Raw genomic sequence first — 18679 nt, 5'->3', positions numbered from 1 at the left:
TACACTTATACCTAACGACTAGCGGTTAAGTAGAGTGGTTTTTTTTATTATTAGTATCATAGCAGTATACGTAGTAGGTATAGTAAATGTCGTTTATTATATACATATAATTTCAACAAATTAGTTTTTTCTAATTAGTAAACATGTGTCCACAAATATATTTGTTTTAATATTAGTATACTATCCTACTACTACTGGTTTTTTTTTTTCAGTAATATTCAAATAATGATGTATACGCAAATTGAATATTGAAGAGTACATTTTAAATACCACCAGTTATTTTACAAACGGATATAGAGAATTATAATGCTTCGTGCGGCTCACGAAAATATTTTAATATGTGGACTTATTATCATTATTAGCCGATTAAACCACCAGCACAGCACCTATATAACTGTACTATAGTCTATATAGTTTAGTTAGGTAGCTTCCCCATTTTTTTAACAACCACTCGGCCCACATTTAAATACCTTATTATGATGGTAACATAACTACATACGACACAAGTCTTTGGCTCTTGTTGGTAATTTTTTCACAATTTTCCAATCATACATCCAAGCAGTGTAAACCGTGTACTTAGTATTCATCATACACGAAGGACATCAATATTTGCATAATTTTACTATATATCAATCTATATAAATCAATTCGTTTGAAATGGACCATTAGACCGTATAACCACCATCAATATTCAACAATCACAATATTATTAAAGGTACTAACTCTTAAAAAAAATTAAATTAAGCGTGTTTTGCTTTAGGATTTTTTAGTCAAACAAAAAATTAAAACTATTATTCCTTGAGAAATAATGTCATCAGGTATTTTTCTGATTTGGTAAGAATTAAAAATATAGTACATTTTTGTATTATGAATAGGTTACACAATAATTACTAGATAGTATCATATTTAATTATAATCAAATTTTATTCAAACTATCTATTATAATCTGTAAACAATAAACATAGGTAAAAGTAAAACTTATATATTTATGATTAAATAGTCACCACGTAATAAAACAAAAAAATACAATTTCATTAAAAAGTTAAACTACTTTATATTTATATAAAGTACCGAAATATTACCTTGTCCTGTACCTAATGTATTTTTTGAATGTCCTGAGGGGCATCCAAAAACAAAAAAAAAATGATTCATATTGTTAATCTGATTTTAATGGTTTACTTTTTTCTTAAAACTCCAAATTAACACTAAAAATCAAACTAATTGTTCATATACCTAATGACTATAGGTTAGGTTTCTAATCGCTCATTGTTAAATGAATATTTTAAATTACCTTTATTCACTGATTTAATAATAATATTTTATGCAGATAAATAAATATGATAGTTGGAAATAATTGATATTATTGATCAAAATTATCTGTATTGTAGCCAAAGTATACAGCTAATTTTGTAATTTTAACCACAGTTTTTATTTTAATTATTTACCTATTTTTTTATATTTTCATACTATAGATTCTAGAATTTATCACTTGTCTTATGACCAATGTCAAACACACATCATCTTAACTTGATTCACCAGTTTACTTGTTAGCCATCGGTATTAAATATTTGATTGGTGATATATATTACTATTTAAGACTTAAGTAATATATAATCGATGGAAATTTTATATTTTGTAGTTCACGATGACTCACATACGTGATTCATTGATTAGAATGCAATACACATTATATTTAGAATAAGATAATTACAATTTCAACCAATTACTAATTGATATGTATTTAATTTAATTTGTGTTAGCTCGTGTTTATAATGGTTCGTATAAAAATAATTAAAATATTAACAATTTAATGTAATGTATTATTGTGTAGAAAAAAGAACCTAGATACATTCAAAAAACAGTCTCACCAAGTATACTACATTTATCATACTTGCTACTTTTTAGGTACATCAACATCTCATACAGTTTAATTAATTTTTGCTTTATTATTATGCAGTTTTAATAGATTAATAATAAGAATGTAATAAAAAATATTATAATTTCAGTTAAAACTATAAACCCATTTTTTTACAAAAAAAGACACCCCTCGGCCCTCAGAATAATCATTTAAATAAACCACAATACCTCACTAATAATACTAATATTATTGTTTGTTGATTAATTTTTAAAATTTAAAAAATTTAATTTTTCATACGTTTTATTGCTGGCTGCAATCGGTGCTCATTAGGATCATTTCAGTATTTTTTTCAGTGATATAAATTATTCGACTGACATGTCCAAAATAACAAATTTATGCATACATTATAGTGTATATTTTGTGATTTATTAACGTTTTAAAAATAAATGAAATTGCTTCATTTTGATAAATCTAAATAGCAATCATTCACGTATCACGTGCGGCAACTACAATAAAACCAACGTCACTTAAATATTATTATTTGATCACTTATTTTAAAATAAGTAAGTACTACATTATTATTTATTCTCATACGTATGATGAATTTTTGACTATCATTACCCGTCAAAATTATTAAATTATCTAATTATAATCCATAGTTGTAAAAGTATTTACGTATATAATATTATGATAAGTATAGAAAATACGTAGATAAACACACTTTAATATAATATTTACATAGGTACCAAATAATTTATATACTTATTATTGCCATAATATGAATAATAATATACCTGATATATGTTTTATTATTAATAATAAATGATTATGATCTACTAGCGCGAAGACAAATATTTATCAAATAGATAGTATATACATATTTACATGCAGTTTCCAAATTAAGCATATTTTATCAATTGAATAGTAAATAAATGTGTTCAAAGTGATTCGTTTCACTTGAAATAAAAACTATTTTTGAGCTTCTTTTGATAGCTATCATTAGCTATATAAGCTAATGCAACAAAAATATTCGAAGAACCATTATCATTACAATTTGACTTAATTAATGGAAATACTAAACTTTAAATTCCTAAAAATTAAATTCAATATTTGATGTTTTTAAGCCGTATAGTTCATGAAAAAATATTCTGTTTCAATTTATGAAATTACAAAATGTTAAATTGATCGTTAAATTGGTATAATATTATGTAACATTGATTTCTAAAATCATACTCAAAGATATTAATTCAACGTCCCTATAAAATAATTTAAAACATAAATAAAAAACACTGCCAAACGAAATACTTTAAAAAAAATTACCTCTCTAGGGCACACGCAAATCGTCCATGATTACGTTACCTTTTCTACGTTGTATCGTATGATTTTTTTATATTCCCGGCGGAAATGTTTAAACATGTATAATAACGCACGTTAATTAACATAATATATTTAAGGTATACAAAAACTCCCAAATTTCACGATAATTTACATCGTACAACGTATGGGTAATGGGTATATCAATATAGATAATTATTATTCTTCTGTATTGACTGTTGGTGAGACAGAACTAATTAATGAATAGTAATTATAGTACGTCGAATGTTGGTATAAATATAATTATTTTTCACTACATAAAATAATAATCTCTTAATTCTACATTATAGCTAACCTTGAATGCGTGTGTGCACATATTTACGAAGAGAAAATATCACTGTAAAACGACTAAAACATTCGGTACCGTACTCTTTATTTATTTTTTTCGCATATAATTTTTTACACTCGAGTACCTTTGTGTATAGAATGTTATATTATGTATTGTGGTGCGATATCCAGACAAGTGCTCTTCCCAGTTCCCTCCCCTTCAAAAAAATCTCGGTTTTTTTTCCGCACACTATTAATTATGAATACAATATTTAATACATATAACATATATCATATCAATGTGTAATGTGCATAGTATACCATGTACGAATAATACAACGATATTTTAATATTATAAACGTGTAAGCTTACTGAATGGTGCTCTCTTTATAATAAGACTCCGACTATACTCGTACATATATGTAAGCTTTATAATATGATATACTTTATTTTATTTTTCTACCATTAGTATAATAATATAATATTTATCTCTAACTTGGGTATCCACCTTAATGCAAGTGAAAGTTAACACGAGACAGTCGATATAAACGTATCGAAAATCATTTTTCTCGGAATTACAATAGATAAGGTTATATTATAATTTATCGTACGATTGGAATAGACCTCCTGACATTTTTCACCACGATGATTACATGATTATTGATTAGTATAATAATATATTAATATACCGTCTATCTATTTTGTTTTAATTACAATAGTGTAATATACTTGGCTCTGAGTGCTCTGACTGACATTAAATTCGTTCTATTCCGAGTTAAGGGATTACCTATCACAAATCACAATAGTATATATTATTTTCTATAATATATAGATTTAGAATAATTATTTTGAGAAACCTCTGCTACGGCCAGTGCTGATTTTGGCATTTGCCATTATATTATTATTAGCTATACATATGTGAGTCAAATAAATCATACATACATACACTATATTGCATAATATAATACCGTACCGCTGTAGGTTGTTGGTTGTATCACAATATTCACAGGTCATTTGCAACGTTTGTTATTAGTGCTTTAGCTTTTGACTCGGTCTTATCCGAACGAAATGTGTATGGCTTGACAATGACAGAAACGAACCTAAATAAATGCATACGCACACACGCACATATTGCAAACTTCTGTGGTATTAAATTACTTTAAAAAACCTAGCAAAAATAAATATTCATTTATTTTAAAAACTAATTGCGGGTGCGTTTCTAGGACATTTGACCTGCATTTAACACCACAACGTACCTGTATGCGCACATGAGTAATTTACGTCGTGTCAGCTAGACGCCTGTAATCTATACGTATTTCGAATCATTATAAATTATTTTAATATAAGTACCCCATATAGGTACTGTAATGTATCAATTCCGTTATGACAATAACACTTATTTTTGTAATATTATCGTTGACGAACTACTAGCAGTTACTCAATTACACACCCTTTCAGTTATACCCAAAGCGTATCCAAAGACCAAAATTCCAAAGTGTGGTGTTTAGGCCACGATTCCAAAACTAAAAGTGAAACATAAATTTGACGATTATAAGTCATGACGCGAACACTCATAATCCAGAAAATTATTTACGTTTTAAATTCTGTTAAATAATTTGAAATCATTTTTAAAAAACATTTTAAAAAAAACTATATATTAACTATTTTTATCGTTGTAATTTTTTTAAATTTTATTTTCTTATATGACAACTTTCATTTTTAATTTCATATTCCGAAGAAGAGTATTTTCCTGGTAATTTGTGTGCATTAACTTCGAATACCAAACGTGTAGTTAATAAAAAGTATTTACATTTTATAAATATGGTTAGGCGCTGTATTATAGGAACACCATTTTGCAGGGTACCCCGTCTACCACCGAGAGAAGCCATAGGTTCAACCAATATATTTAAAAAAAATAATACCGGCAATGTAATGTTCTATAGTGTAATTGTACCTAAAAAATTCCCATCAGTCTTTATAACCGTAAGCAATGTGGGGATGGCTAAATTTCAGTTTGTCCAAGGCCACTCCTGCCCTTTTAATTGCACCAATAAATTCTGAGTGCGAGTACTCCGAAATTTCCACAATTATTGTTGTGCCACTGATCTTTGTTTGTCAATATTTAATTATGATTCTTTACCAGCATTTTCCAAGGTAAAGGTACCTGCAGTAGCTATACATTAAAGCAACCTGAGGCGAAATATTTATTTTGCCCACTGAACTGAATACATATATTCAGCTCAGTAATTTTGCCCCTGTAATACAAATTACACTCTTTACGTTTATACTGATTTCATTTTAACCATAATATGTCTAGCATATACTTGACTATCAAAATGTGACATTAGCTCGTGAAGGTGTTAAAATACATTTTTATTTAATTTTACACACATTTTATATACAAACTAAATGCCGAAGAACTTTATTTTTATTTTTAAAATGCATTTTCCCATGAGCACTCCCGAACCACTTACCGTTTTTTATTTGGTGTAATATTTAAGTTCTTTAATTGATATGAACAAATATATATCCTTTTGCATTCAACCCCAAATATAGACTGCAGTCTCCGTTTCCACTACAACCTAATACATTTTATATCTAATTTTATTTTATTTCCATTTTAAAATGAATTTGCCTACGGGCACCTATATTCCTCCCGCCATCTTTTTCTTCGTATATTACTATAAATCAATTTATTGTATGTACTTTTTCCAGCCAATCCCATCATGTCACATCTGAATATTCATTAAATGTTATTTGTTTTTTATAACTAAAAATTCACTTACAGACTACAGTCTCCACCTCCACTAAAACATACTTGTATACTTAATAGTTAGTTAAATGTTTTTGTTTTAGATTCTGAGAGGAGCAATGAATGTATTGATTTTACAATGATGTGTGTGTTTTGTATGTTTTTGTAGTTCTATCTGTCATCACTTCATCATCTTTAGGGGGCAGCAAAAATACTTTTATTTTCTACTTCAGCGTCTTTTCTGGTAAGAAAGTGAATCTATTTGAAATTTTGGCTATCAAAAGTAAATAATTCATAGACATTTTCAAAAGCGTCAAGAAAAACTGTAATTTTTTCGGAAAACTAATTTTCGATAAAATCGATTTTATTTTTATGATGTAACTTAAAAACTAGTAACCGTATCATCAAAGGTGTATAATATATACATTTTTCGTACATATTAAAATATTCCAAATATTTTGACTCTGAGTTTTCTTACATCCATGAGAAATTGTTTAGTTTTTTTAGTTTTTTTCATGTAAATAATTTTTTTTATGGTCAAAAACTTGAAAATTTATAATACAAGGTTCTTCCGTAAGTTGTCCGTACTCAGTTGTAATCAGTGTCATTTAAAAAAGTTAGGAGTAAATCTTCAATAACTTTTATGAGCGTTTGAAGTTTAAATTTTTACGACATTGGATATAATTACATCCGTAAAATAACGATTCTCTTATTTTGTTGTAAATCAAAAATAAATTACTGTAAATACTTGACATTTTCACCAAATGTATATTTCATCATTTTCTATGTACATGGTTAAATTATATGGAAAATATGTTGACTCTTTTTGAGACATTTATAGGCATGAGACATTTTCGATTATGTATAGTTTCTTAATTCTTTTCCAATTGTTGCCGGTAAAAATGTTTTGATTGGTGAAATAAGTTGATGATTAAATGATTTAAATGCAAGATCCCATCTAAGTTTTTCATAAAGCTGTAAAAGTTAGTTTAGATAAGATTTTATGAACAGTTGAAATTCAAATTTTGACAAAATTATTCAATATCACGAACATTATTTTAGCTAAAAAATTGTGTTTAATTATCAATTTAGTAGTTTTTAATAAGTTTCTCAAATGTTAATATTAGAACTAAAAAATCATTATAAACACGGTTTTTTTATAGACATTTTAAGTTCAACTTTGATTTGGTTAGATATTTAAACGAAAAATAGGGGTATTAATCATTACGTTGTAATTCAAAAACATTATTTTTGAAGAACTCGAAAAGTCAACAATTTTAGGTATGTTATACATTTTACTAGGTATATGCAATGACATTTTCAAAATATACCCATTTAATAATGAATTAAACCATAAACTTAATCACACTGTTCTACGATAACCTGGTATTGACTCAAAATCTAATAACAATAATATAGCATTATAAATATAGGTATACACATACACTTTTAAATAACTAAATATTAATTAACATAAATGCAATATTTACGGCAAACATTAAATCAACCCATCATAAAACTAACAGTAGAGACTTACTTTATTAGCATTATCAAAAAACATACGAAATATATAGTATAAGCTTGATATATGGCTGACAGACCATCTCCACTCAAAATCGTTTTTTGTATACAATGATACATCATTAAATTCAAATTCAACGCATTCATTACAGTGACTGTCAGTGATCCAGTTCACTCAGACCAGTTGACACCTACAGTACGGCCGACTAAATGTTTTTAGTATTTACTTGCAGATGCCCCCAGACCCATTCCTGTTTTTTTCCCTATATTATTATGGTTCTTTAATTTTGTATACATTCATAAAGTTTTTCCTCTTCTTAAAATGCATTAACCTTATAATTTTTTCATATACCTAGTATTTTAAAGATCGAAAAAAAATTATTTTTTATACACTTTTTATACTTTTGCTTTTAACCCCTTACTAACTTTTGATAATATTTTTTCTGTTTTCTCTTACAAATCTCATCTTTTAAGTTCGTTATTAATTTAGACTGCATAATGCTGAGTGTATTCATTTTTTTTTAAATACTTTGTTCCTTATGAATATGCATACCTACAACTTACATATTGTTAATAATTTTTACCAGCGTCTCTGAAATAAAACTGGATTCGCTAGTCCACTATTGTGGACTAGTTGGGATATGTTTTAATTTTATTCTTTTATGAAATCATAGGTTTTTAAAATAAACGAAATTGTTTAGCGTATACAATATTTAAATATATTTCCTATAGGTTAGGATAGGACACGAGTGTCCGTGGGCGAAATATCGGGAGGAGAGGTTATTCAAAACTTTATTCGATTTTCAATATTCAGATCTACCCATCACTTCAGGTACCTGTGAATTAAATATCTAAAACATATAACCATACCTAAATCTAGACAGTATAATACATCATAGTCTAGGTTTAACAGTAGGCATCTAACAAAACTCAATATTATGTTCGTCTCCCAACACCCCTCCCCAGCAACTCGCTAAATGCCATTAAATAAAAAAAAAATCCACGTGGATCTCCGACATACTCACCGTATACAATGTACACGAGTAATTTCTGAAAATCTGGAGGACATGAAAACCACTACGAAAAATGTACTCGCCTACACATCATCGCGCGTTCTCGTGCACCTACCTACCCGGTACCGAATTTGTCGTAGCTGCGTTTTCCGGCGCCGTTTGCGCGGCAGCCCGACAGGTGGCGTTGTCGGCGGCCCGCGGCTCATCTGATAAGGTGTAGTAGTAGTAGTAGTAGTAGTAGTAGTTGTTGTTGTTAACGTGAAAAAATTGGCTGGTCGACGACTGCCGCTGCTGGCGAGGTGCGCGGTCGAAGTTCTTGTAGACTGCTCTTGCCGTGCGCGTCGCCTCGACGTGTGTTGTGATCGCGTTTCCATAAAAAAAAATATAGGTAATGACATTATTTTAACGCTCTCGTGTCCGCACCAGCTCACCGATTGCCGATCATTGTTACCATTATTATTATCGCTATTATCGTTGCGTTTGCCGTTACGTACAAAAACGACCGCGCATTCGTGCAATGTTACAATTTCACAGTCGTTATATTTTGTAAAGCCGATACCCCTTTGACGGTACCTGCTCTTGGTTTTTTAATTTTATTCTCCGCCTGGTAGGTAGGGACTCACTACGTATTCGATTCGCGATTGTCGTCGTCGGTCGATCGATATGCCTTCAATCGCTTGATCCGTCGTCCTCGCGAGAATTCCCATCGGTTTTCGGACTCGATCTGACGCAGAGAAAAATGGTAAATATCCCGAGGAATCGTACCTAGGGTACTTACCTACACTACCTATCGATTCATTTCTTCTCGACATTTTAACTTAATTTTATTTTTTGTGCACTAGACCTGCCTAAATCATTACCTACTTAGTACCTAATTATTTGTGTCATGCACCTTCTCCTCAAACATTTCCATTTGTTTGTTTTTCCTCCCTCACCCAGGTAACACAAATTTGCAATGCATTAATTCTTCTTTTCTACATGTTGACACAGGACTTAAGCGGTTGCGTTGTTGGAGCTCAAACCAGTGGTGGATCTAGTCAGATTTAGAAAACTACGGGTCATCCAACGTCAATAGTTTTTAATTTGACCCATCAAGAGAGTAATGTTCTGAAGCTAAGAGGGGCCACTAGCATTTAGTAGATCTAGGTACCTATTAAAATCATATATCACTATAGATTTGCTGACCTCCTCAACCCCTCCATAGATCCACCACTGATTGAAACCCAAATTGTCACTGGGTATGATAATTGTTATCTAATTTTAAAATTTTGTGAAATATATTATTTTCAACAAAATGTAAAAAAAGTATATGATTGCATGAAAACAAAATGTTTTATTTCAAACATACGTCAAATTGAAAATGTTTCAATTGTTCAATACTGAAACACCTGCATGTAATACCCTGTATTCACCTTCATATGAATAGGCAGTTAAAAGTTCTTGTATTAATATTTATACAGCTGCAGTTGTTCTTATTTAATTTGTCTTTTTAATTTATGCCTTCTTTGAAATAAAACAAATATGTGCACGTCATTTTTAATTTATAAATGTATGAATATTGCTTTAATTTTACAATGTAAAAACATCCAACATTGAAATTGGTTTTTGTTCAAACTTTTATTTTAGTAAAACAGTAGTTAACTTCTGGTTTAACTTTAAACATGTATGTCTCAATTTAAAAATTTGAATACCTACCTATATTGCTATTTAATATAGTTGTTAATATAATTGCTAGATTCCTAAAACATAGTTCACTTTTATTCAAAAATTCTCATTCTTAAATAGTATTTGCCCTAATTATATTTTGTATATTTTTCTATTTTAAATATCCTATTAAGAGAATGTCAGCACACTATTTATTTTCTCTCTGACCCACATGTTACAAATTTGCTTCAGCAGAATCTTGTGTTGTAATTTTTAAGGATTTGAGCTTATGATCAAACTTAAAGTTAAGAGCATTATTCATCATTGACTTTTTTAAGATATTTCAATTGCTATGTAAATTATGAACATTTAAAATATTGAATATTACAACTTAAAAATGCTCATATATTGCAGAAAAATTTAAGTATCATAACAGTCTGCATACAAACACAGATAATGTGTCATTATAAGTTTCATAATATGTCAATACACATTACTATTAATGCTAATAACACAAAACTGGTTTTGAATGCCAATTTACTATGTAGCATGTAGGCCTGAGATAGACAATAAATAGGGCACTGACATCCTTATAAGTACAAAATATGATATTTATATAGATAATAGATTTTCCATGAATTAAAATGAATGGTTGTTTGATTATTACATTTTTTTGTTCTCTTAAAACCATATAAGTAAATTGATTTTATTACTTTTATTTTTATTTGATTTTATAATTACAAATGAAATGTTAAATCTGCTTAGATTTATACTACTTATTTACACATACATGAGTGTTTCTTAGAAAAAATAACTTATCTACTATGATTCATTATTCTTAAGACTGTGTAAAAATCTTACATTATGTAGATACCAAAACATTGAATTTCGTTTAGTGCAATGAGACGTTTATAAGATAATATCAAAGCTGCATAATATAATTATTAGGTATAATACTTATAATAGGTGCTCATTATGTATTATCTTGATCACTTCAATGACTGTATTTATTTTTCACCTCACTTAATCGATAAATATGTTTAAAAAAAATAATGTTTGTATAAATTGATATTGCTTTTATAATATTTATATATTCAAAAAATGTAATATTAATATAAATGAACTATAGTTTAAGTTAATTTAATTTAAAGCTCCAATATAAGATATGAGTATTACAAGTTTTTTTTTAAACATTTTGTTGCCTATAATAATTCAAATGAATCAAACATTTATGTTTTTTCCTCATCTTTATTTTATTTTAATTGAAATCATTATAAAATTGTTATTCTAACGATTTAATAACCATATACTAGTACCCTGTACTCCATTATTTGGTTTGAAGCCTATTAGATTTATCTCAAATGTTTGATTTATTTGCCAAGCCAAGCAGTAAAATTCTATTTTTACTATTATTTACAGAAACTTTTATATTTTATGGTAATATCAAGGCTATGATTTCTTAATGCCAATATCATTGTTAGTTATGTGTCTTGAATTTAAAGCAGTCTGTTGATTTAGGAAGCCAAACTAAAAACTAATCATACAATGAAACCTTATGCCATATCAGTGCAAATACGCTTTAATACTTAATGGCCTTGAGATACTATTTCATGCTCTATATTGTACTTAATTTTAAAAAAAAATCTGTAAACAATTAAGCATCTATGTCTAGGTAGGTATATAATCAACACTTTTGTAAATTTAACTCAGATTTCTGAGATATGGCTTAACTCCAAGTATTTACTGTTTCTCTGTTTTTTCTCAGATACCATAACTAAAATTTTTAATATGTATTTGTATTGTTAAAAATGTTGCTGAATCCAATTTAGTTTGAAACATTTGGTGAGAATAATTCAATATGCTGATCAAGGAATACCGTATACCGCTCCCTCTCAGTGTGGAAGAGTACAGAATTGCTCAGCTTTATATGATAGCTGTAAGTAATGTTAAATAAATTGCTATGAACAAATCACTTTTCTATTAATGGATATTTTCAATTAGAAAAAAAGTAGAGAAGAGAGCAAAGGAGCTGATAGTGGAGTTGAAATATTAGTTAACGAACCTTATGAAGGTGGCCCTGGTGGTGATGGAAATACTAGTGGTGGACAGTATACAAGAAAAATTTATCATGTTGGGAGCCACTTACCAGGTAAAATTACAAAGAAAACAATTGATATTAAGTCAAAAGTGTCTTAGTAAATAATTATGTGATGAATTATCTATAGGCTGGTTTAAAGGACTATTACCAAAGTCAGCATTATCTGTTGAAGAAGAAGCATGGAATGCTTATCCATACACAAAAACTCGATACACTTGCCCATTTGTAGAAAAATTTTCATTAGAAATTGAAACCTATTACTATCCCGATAATGGAACTCATGATAATGTTTTCAAAATGTCTCAAAGTGAAGTTCGAAATGTTTCTGTTGGTATGTATATCTTATATAATAGTTTTAATTTTTTTTTAATTGTTCTGATATTGAATGTTTAATGTATAAAAATAAGAAGTTTGATTTTGTAATGTATTTTATTCAACAATAGGTCAGTACAATAATTACTATTATAGTTATTTATAATAATTTATATGTATCTTTAGATATAATAGACATAGTGAAAGACCAATTATATGGGGCAGATTACATTAAAGAAGAAGATCCAAAATCTTATGTAAGTGATAAAACAGGTAGAGGCCCACTATCAGAAAATTGGATATCAGAATACTGGAAAGAATGTCAAGTAATTAAAACAAAAATCATATAATATAAAAATGGAATCTATAATTTGTAATGTTACATTTAGAATAAAAGTATGCCCACATCGTCAGGAAAATCTATTATGTGTGCATACAAATTGTGCAAAGTAGAATTTCGTTATTGGGGTATGCAAACAAAAATTGAAAAATTCATTCATGAAGTTGGTGAGTTCATTATTTCTATTTGTATATTTACTATATATTTATTTAAGTATTAACTGTAATTTAGTAATAACATTTGCGCATTACTATAAAAATATTATTTCGAATAGCTCTGAGAAAAACTATGGTTCGAGCACATCGTCAAGCATGGGCATGGCAAGATGAATGGGTAAATCTAACCATGGATGATATACGTCAGATTGAGCGTCAAACTCAAGAAGCTCTTAAACGAAAAATGGGTAGTAGTAGCAGTGACTCTGAGATTTGTGAAGGAAATAACACTGTAGATGATACAAAAACTTCCACTAATTTAGCTGCCACTATGGGTAGTATAGAGAAAAGTGATCTAGAAGTAGCCACACCTGTTACATCAAAACGAATGCAAGATCCAACCCTATATTCTCCAGCACCATGTGTTTCTAGCAGTTCTGATACCATATCAAGTAGTGTTCAACAATCATCAAGCATGTTAGTCCTATAACATTTTTAATCATCTATGTAAATTAAAACTATAGACTTGTGATTTTTCTATTTTATTTTTATTCATTTTAGGCGAATACCTGTGAAAAAGAATTGGCATAATCCAAAATCACAAGTACCTTCACCAGGGTCTACTCAAAGTTTTGATACTGCTCCTAATTGGAGAATGGAAAGTTTGATTCGAGATTCAGATTCAGATCTGAGTAATGACGATGAATTTTTTGACTGTCAAGGTAAGGTCAATACAATAATTTAATCATCTTCAACACTGTGTCAACAATCAAAAAATTTTTTTCTTACAAATTAAAACAAACTACTTTAAACTATTTTTTGTTGTGTGGCATTTTAAATGCAACACTTGTGGTTTTTAATTTAATTCATACACTTTAAACTAAACTACGTCCATACTTAAAACTTTTTGCTTTATCATTAAATGTTTTTTAATGTTGATAACTAATAGTAAATACTTTTCCATGTTCAATAAATTAATAAAAGTAAAATGTTGTAGGGTACTAGATTTTTTCTTTTCAATAATTTTTATAGTAGGTTATGTTTTTCTTATTTGAATTGTACTTTAATAACAAAATGAGAAATAGAAATAATGGACATGAGATAGACCAATTCTTCTCAATCTTTTTAGCACAGCAAACCAAATTTTACCCAGAAAATGTATCGCGGTCTTGGTTTGACAGGACAATAAAAGCAACTGATCTATATTCGTTTCTATGTTGAAGACAAATATGGTGACAGAAAAAACTGATTTGTTTCCAGTTCGATAATATTGATTGTCTTATGGCAATAATTTTGCGATAACAATGTACCCACAATTATAGCCATCATTTGAACAAACTTGATATTCGTTTTATGATAGGAATGGTATGAAGTTTTCTGTCTAATTTTTGGGATTTATAATACTTTATAATTTATAGTTTATACAAAAAAATAAGCTTCTTGTGACCCACCAAAAATTTGTTCGAGGCCCAACAGTGGGACAAACCTGAAATAGAGAAACATTGCATATGTTTTATGGTAACATCTTTTATGGATAACTTTAGAAAATAATTTGTATAGTTATAAAAGCCCAATGTTATTTTGTTTACATTAAACTTTTATTTTCAGAAACATTACCGACTTCAGAAATTGTTTCTCTCTCTAAATGGAGTTCCTTAACAATACTTAATGAACAAGAATATGATTCATCCAGTATTCCTGACAAAGAAGGTACTATTAGAAATCTTAAACTTATGTCATTGGAAAATATTTTTAATGAGAAATTATTAATATCTAATAAAAATGCATTAAAAAATGTATTGTTCACAGAAGATAGTATATTTTCTCCTACATATAAAAAGTCTTCTCCTTTCATTCAGCGTGGTCACAGTGTTGACACATGTCCAGGTTCTCCAGTAATTGGTAAAGAAAATAACTGTCAAATAAGTACACTTTTGATGATTATACATTCTGGTAGTGTTCTAGGTAAGTAATATATTCATATAAATTAATAAATGTATTCACTTAAATAATTAATATTTTAGATGCTAATTCTGATATAATGGCAAAGAAATCAGATTTCACTACATTTAGGGGAGCATTTGAATCAGTAATGCGACAACACTACCCAAGTATGATTGGTCATGTTGCGATGAGACTTATTCCTTGTCCGTCTATATGTGCTGAAGGACTTAGTGTATTATCAAAGTAATATTATACATTTTAACTATGTTTTAATAATTTATTTAACAATTTATGTATTATTTTTAGGTTGAGTCCTTACAGTTTTGATGTATCTCCGTCTGGTATAGAATGCACAAATATTACACATGATTCCGTCCCAATAGGTGCTATTCCTATACTAGCAGGTTGCTCGCATGATTATAAAGACATAGTATCTAATGTTATCCGTATGGCAAATCAAGTATATCGAGAGTTTATAAAGTCAGACGAAGGCTTTGGATTTAATGGCCGAGTTTATTTTATAGGTTTGTAAAATTAATTTTGATTTATAAGTTTTTATTTATTATGTTTACCTATTTATTTTAATTTGACCATAGGAGATTCTATGGGATCTGTAATAGGATATGATGCTTTGTGTAGAAGTCCTGATTCTCATTCGTCACACGATGCAAGTAGACATAGCACTCCAGAACATGTGCCGAAAAAAAATGACAATGGTATAAACAAAAATTATGAAACACTCAAGATTTTTATTAATGTTGTATAAAATAAATTATTTCAGATGATTGCACTTCCCTAGGGAGTATGGACTCTTCTTTTAAGGTTTTAGTTACTCCACCAGTTAGAAGAAGATCATCATCCACAAGGTATTTTTTTTTTTTAATCAAGATTGTATTAGTATTACATGGATATAAACTAATGATCATTATTATTTCAGTGACAGTAATGTATGCCTGGACTTCGAAGTTAACGAAATGTTTATGTTTGCATCTCCGTTGTCACTTGTATTAGCATTTAGGAAAATTTCAGCACATAAATATGATAAGTCAAGTAAGTTCTTACTGTGTTTTTTAATAAATGTATTCTATTTGTATTTTTCTTACAAAAAAATTGAAATCGTTTTATTCCATTGCAGCTTCAATTCAACGTCCAGCATTGCAACAAGTTTACAATTTATTTCATCCATCTGACCCTATCGCATCTAGATTAGAACCACTAATTTCTGCAAAATTTTCAATTCTGCCACCTGTTAACATACCTCGATATCAAAAATATCCTCTTGGAACAGGACAACCATACTATTTATGTAAGTGACTGAACAATGATTAAAATATTTTGTTATTCATTATTCTTTCTGTGTAGTAGAAGCAGTGCAAACAAATCCGCAATTGTTTACCGAACACAATCATGCCAGGCGTACGTCTGAAGCAAGTATTCTGAGTACAGTTTCTGGGATAGGTGATACACTTCCAATTCAAGCAATAAATAAATGTAAGTTATTTTTAAACTACTGTCATTGCCCAATATAATGAGTCTATTATTTTAGTGACAAAAAAATGGTGGGGTTCTAAGAGATTGGACTATGCTTTGTATTGTCCTGACGGATTGTCAAATTTCCCCACAAATGCTTTGCCTCATATATTTCATGCTAGCTATTGGGAATCCTCAGATGTCATTGCATTTATTTTAAGACAAGTAAAAATAAAATATAAAACTTAATAGATGTTATAATAGTTTTGTAAATTCTGAACTGATTTTATATTTAATTTCAGTTTGCTATATTTGACTATAATAGTTCGATTGGAAATGAGGAAAAGGAACTGGCTACTTTTAGCCCCAGTCAACCTAGAGAAAAATGGCAGCGTAAAACGACTTTCATTAAGATAAAAGTAATTAATAATAAACTGTTACATATATCTTGGTAGAAGTATTAATCACTTTAATCACATACAGAACTCTACTGCAAGCCATCGAGCAAATGATGTAATAATTCGAGAAGGTTTGCCACAGATAATTAGTGCTCGTTTTATTTATGGACCATTTGATATGTTTTCATTGGCTGGTGTGTATTTGTTTTTATTTTTTTATTTTTTACATTTGTTAAAATATTATAATATTTTCTTAGGGGAAAAAGTTGATATCCATATTATTAGGGAACCTGGTAATGGTGAATGGACACATTTAACTACAGAAGATTCAGATAAAAATGGACGAGTCACCTATACAATACCAGAAAATAAATCTCTTGGATTTGGAATATATCCAGTTAAAATGGTTGTTAGGTAAATATATCGTTATATAACTCCAAATTCCAATGTAAACTATTATAATAAATAACTTTATATTTTTTAGAGGAGATCATACAAGTGTAGATTTTCTGTTAGCTATTGTTCCAACTCAAACAGAAACCGTTGTATTTAGCATAGATGGATCATTTTCTGCCAGTGTCTCTGTTACTGGCCGTGACCCAAAAGTTCGACCAGGCGCTGTTGACATAGTGAGGTAATGTGTACCAACATATTTGATACACCTAGCCACCTAGGTGTCAAAATTTGGCAAACTTGTTCATTATATTTAAATAATATGTAATTGGCTCATGTCAATTACCAAAATATAAATTATAATAGTCATTGTTAAAAATATAGTTTGTGTAAATTTAAAAAGCATATTTCATTTATTATATACAATAAATTATAAATATATAATGACAAAGTTAAATGATTAAAAAAAAAAAAAAAATACTGATTTAAAATCGATGTTGAAAAAAATTAAATGACATTAACATATTATTATGTATAGATTATATAAAAAATACTTTTAGTAAAAACCTGTAGTTAATCATAAATTTTAATTTTTGCTTCTATACTAAAACATAATTGATACAACTGTTCTACACTTATTTAATCATGAATTATTTTCCTCTTAACTCAATAAAATTAAATGTAATGAAACTAATTGTATTATCAGTATACAATAAATTGATATAATCAGTAAAATTTAAAAAAGAGTATTATTATATAGTAGATTAAAAAAACTGTACTACTTAATTTGGCTTATCTATAAAGTTATTGCATAATAATATTATATGTTCAATTTTATCTGATTAAATATTATATATCTATAAAATGTATTATATAATAAATTGAATAATTTAAATGACACTTCATAGACACTGGCAAGAATTGGGCTATTTAATAGTCTACATTACGGGAAGACCAGATATGCAACAACAACGCGTTCTGTCATGGTTGAGTCAACATAACTTTCCTCATGGACTAGTTTCGTTTGCCGATGGTCTTTCTACAGACTTCCTCGCTCACAAAATCACATATCTCAAAAGCCTTGTGCAGGTAAATATATCACAGAATATAGTGAAATGAAAGGTCTATTCCTCCAACAAC

General features: G+C 28.6%; 1 protein-coding gene across 8 annotated transcripts in view; it reads left to right on the top strand.

The window, feature by feature from the left end:
- Positions 1-9029: 9029 nt before the first annotated feature.
- The window catches only part of LOC111037250 (protein retinal degeneration B), an 11801-nt gene continuing 2151 nt past the window's right edge, over positions 9030-18679 (top strand). For 2 of the 8 annotated variants that reach the window (XM_022319663.1, XM_022319670.1), the window contains exons 1-24: positions 9030-9527; positions 9776-9931; positions 12259-12365; positions 12431-12578; positions 12655-12858; positions 13026-13165; positions 13229-13346; positions 13454-13811; positions 13896-14056; positions 14943-15044; positions 15144-15299; positions 15359-15521; positions 15585-15802; positions 15875-15994; positions 16060-16144; positions 16216-16328; positions 16414-16584; positions 16641-16769; positions 16825-16973; positions 17051-17167; positions 17232-17340; positions 17404-17560; positions 17631-17780; positions 18448-18628. In XM_022319663.1, coding sequence (XP_022175355.1) covers positions 12288-12365; positions 12431-12578; positions 12655-12858; positions 13026-13165; positions 13229-13346; positions 13454-13811; positions 13896-14056; positions 14943-15044; positions 15144-15299; positions 15359-15521; positions 15585-15802; positions 15875-15994; positions 16060-16144; positions 16216-16328; positions 16414-16584; positions 16641-16769; positions 16825-16973; positions 17051-17167; positions 17232-17340; positions 17404-17560; positions 17631-17780; positions 18448-18628 — 3327 coding nt within the window. In that variant the 5' untranslated portion in view covers positions 9030-9527; positions 9776-9931; positions 12259-12287. Of the gene's footprint in view, positions 9528-9775; positions 10024-11631; positions 12366-12430; positions 12579-12654; positions 12859-13025; positions 13166-13228; positions 13347-13453; positions 13812-13895; positions 14057-14942; positions 15045-15143; positions 15300-15358; positions 15522-15584; positions 15803-15874; positions 15995-16059; positions 16145-16215; positions 16329-16413; positions 16585-16640; positions 16770-16824; positions 16974-17050; positions 17168-17231; positions 17341-17403; positions 17561-17630; positions 17781-18447; positions 18629-18679 lie in introns of those variants that run through there. The other 6 variants (XM_022319666.1, XM_022319664.1, XM_022319665.1 and 3 more) reach the window with 6 other exon arrangements.

Source organism: Myzus persicae, unplaced genomic scaffold, assembly GCF_001856785.1.
Source record: "Myzus persicae strain clone G006 unplaced genomic scaffold, MPER_G0061.0, whole genome shotgun sequence".
In the NCBI taxonomy this organism is placed as follows: Eukaryota; Metazoa; Arthropoda; class Insecta; order Hemiptera; family Aphididae; genus Myzus; species Myzus persicae.
The sequence above is the reverse complement of the archived record's forward strand: the minus strand, read 5'-3'. Positions and strand labels throughout refer to the sequence as shown.